Source organism: Tupaia chinensis, unplaced genomic scaffold, assembly GCF_000334495.1.
Source record: "Tupaia chinensis unplaced genomic scaffold, TupChi_1.0 Scaffold000037_15, whole genome shotgun sequence".
Taxonomy (NCBI): Eukaryota; Metazoa; Chordata; class Mammalia; order Scandentia; family Tupaiidae; genus Tupaia; species Tupaia belangeri.
In genome coordinates this window covers 170,874-173,116 of record NW_006159473.1, presented here as the reverse complement: position 1 = coordinate 173,116, position 2,243 = coordinate 170,874, and the positions used below count along the sequence as shown (strand labels likewise).

General features: G+C 44.7%; 1 protein-coding gene across 1 annotated transcript in view; it reads right to left on the bottom strand.

Moving 5' to 3' along the window:
* Window positions 1-2,243, bottom strand: part of ELP4 (elongator acetyltransferase complex subunit 4) — a gene marked incomplete at its 5' end in the record, with an annotated part of 223,761 nt that extends 221,518 nt beyond the window's left edge. Inside the window, 1 exon segment of the mRNA XM_027771731.1 lies at window positions 2,182-2,243. Coding sequence (XP_027627532.1) covers window positions 2,182-2,243 — 62 coding nt within the window.

Below are 2,243 nucleotides of genomic sequence, written 5' to 3'. Positions count from 1 at the left end.
GATGGTCACGCCGCAATCCCTTCTCCTCCATTCTCCTCTCGGGATCTTGGGCACGCACGCACACGCGCCCGGCGTGAGTTCTAAGCCACCGGGTCCGGGACACGAACCGCGGTCGACTATGTGGGAGTCCAGCGACATAGCCATTACGCTAACTGCTGGTTCCCAAGGAGCAAACATTTTTTGAAACCCATGTACAGATTTTAAATAATGTGCATTTTCCCATGATCTTTTGAAGATCCCCTCATATACTGGGCATCTGTGCTTAAAACTGCTAATTGTAGCAGCAGTAGTAAAATGTACTGTGTGGTGGTTACAGTACAATCTTTACCTGTTACAGGGTCACTGTAGGTACACTAGGCAGCACTGAAAGTGGCACTGTACAGCTTCACTCTTCTGCTACTGTAACATCCTACTGGCATTACATTCTGTCACACTAAGGTCACAGTCTGAGTCAGATCACATTTTAGAGTAACCATACAGTCTGAATTGGTTACTTATGTGTATACAGAACGACAGCAGCAAAGGCTTTGCCTTTAAGACTGTTCTAATGAAAAACAAGAGTTTACTCCTCAGGACCATAGTAAAGAGAAAATCAAAATACAAAAATGTCATTAAGAAGTTAACCACTAAAATACTTCTGGACAGATTTATTATTCCAAACTTACTATACAACTTCTGTGCACTTTAAGAAGTAACAACATACATATGAAACACGTTTTAAATATTCGAAAATGGATACTGGTTCAATCATATTAACGAACACTAATTTTTAGCAATGGCTTGTTTTACCCAAACATTAAACTCCCTCACCCATGAGCAAATTTGGAAAATTTTTAAATCAGTAAGTTTATATCTCTATGGAACCACAACTGAGTTCTCTTTTTGGTGGATAGTTAAGTAATTTATTTTAGGTTCAATAAATTGTCAAAATTCCTTCCAAACAACTGTCAACAATTTGAGAAAGATGTAGCATATAGTGCAGAGGGCACTAAATTTGGAGATTAAAGATCAGGGAACATGTTCACTAGTTTTGTGACTATTAATTAATATGATTTAATTTCTGAGTATGTTTTCAGAGTTCACCCACATAACCCCTACATGTTTGAAAACCGCCTGTCTAGGTCTTTTAAATATACACCGTTTTTCTTTCAGTAAAGAGCTTCCTGAGAACCTACGAAGTGCCAGAACTGTATTAGGCACACGCTGGTATTCTAACGAGGAACCAGAGACATATATGCCATAGTGACCTTTTGATGGCAGTTGCAACAATGTATGAAAGTGTACAAGATGTGACACATATCACACGCTATGGAAAAAGTCATGAAATGTAAACATATGTCCATGTTAATGAGGCTGCACCTGGATAGAATTTTAACTGTCCTATAAGCTTTATGAACACAGACCTGTCCTCACTAGCTAATCTGGTCCATCCTTTCAAGCCAACAGTTAAAACGAGCACATTCTGCAGCAGGCTTCTGAAAAATTTAAGCGTTTATAAAGAAAAGCCCAAAAATTGAACTTCTTTTTCTCATTAAAATACAAATCAAATTTAAACATGTCATTTGACATGCAGCAGCGGGCAACACTGGGTGGACGTATGTAGAAAAATGAACACAAATGTATACACTGCACATATGTCACGTAGATGCAGGTACGAGAATCTCATATCAACGACAGGCTTTAACCTTCACATTCTTAAAGCTAGTGCGGTTTAGCATTAAGAACCAGGAGATGAGTAGCCTGGCGGTCAAAGGATGAAAATTACTTTTTTTTTTTTTAAGCATTTTAAAAATGATGTTCGTCTCTCACAACGACAAAAACTTTTTGAGGTTAGTCCAAATCGCGAGCTACCTGGGGTCGGCAGAAGGCTGCAGTCGGAAAGCAGAAGGGGAACCCAGGGCCGGCTGCCTCCCTGCACTCACGCCCCGCGGCGCCGGGAAGCGTTTCAGCGCACAGCGAGGGGCCGTCCACACCGGCGAACGCGCGGGGGGGAGGGGGGCGCGCCGGCCGCGGGACGAGCCCGTTTACCCGGCCACGCGCCGTGGGCTCCACGCAGCCCTTCCTCCCTCCACCTCGTCAGACCAGGCTGTCCGCGGCGCGTCCGAAGGTTCGGGGTCCAGCGCCCGGCCGGTGCCCTCCCTGCCTGCCCTCCGCTGAGCCCAGAGTCCGCTCGGAACCGACCTAGGAGCTGGTCCAGGGCTGGGAGCCCGGTGGACACCAGCAGTTGTCCGTTCCGCACCGAC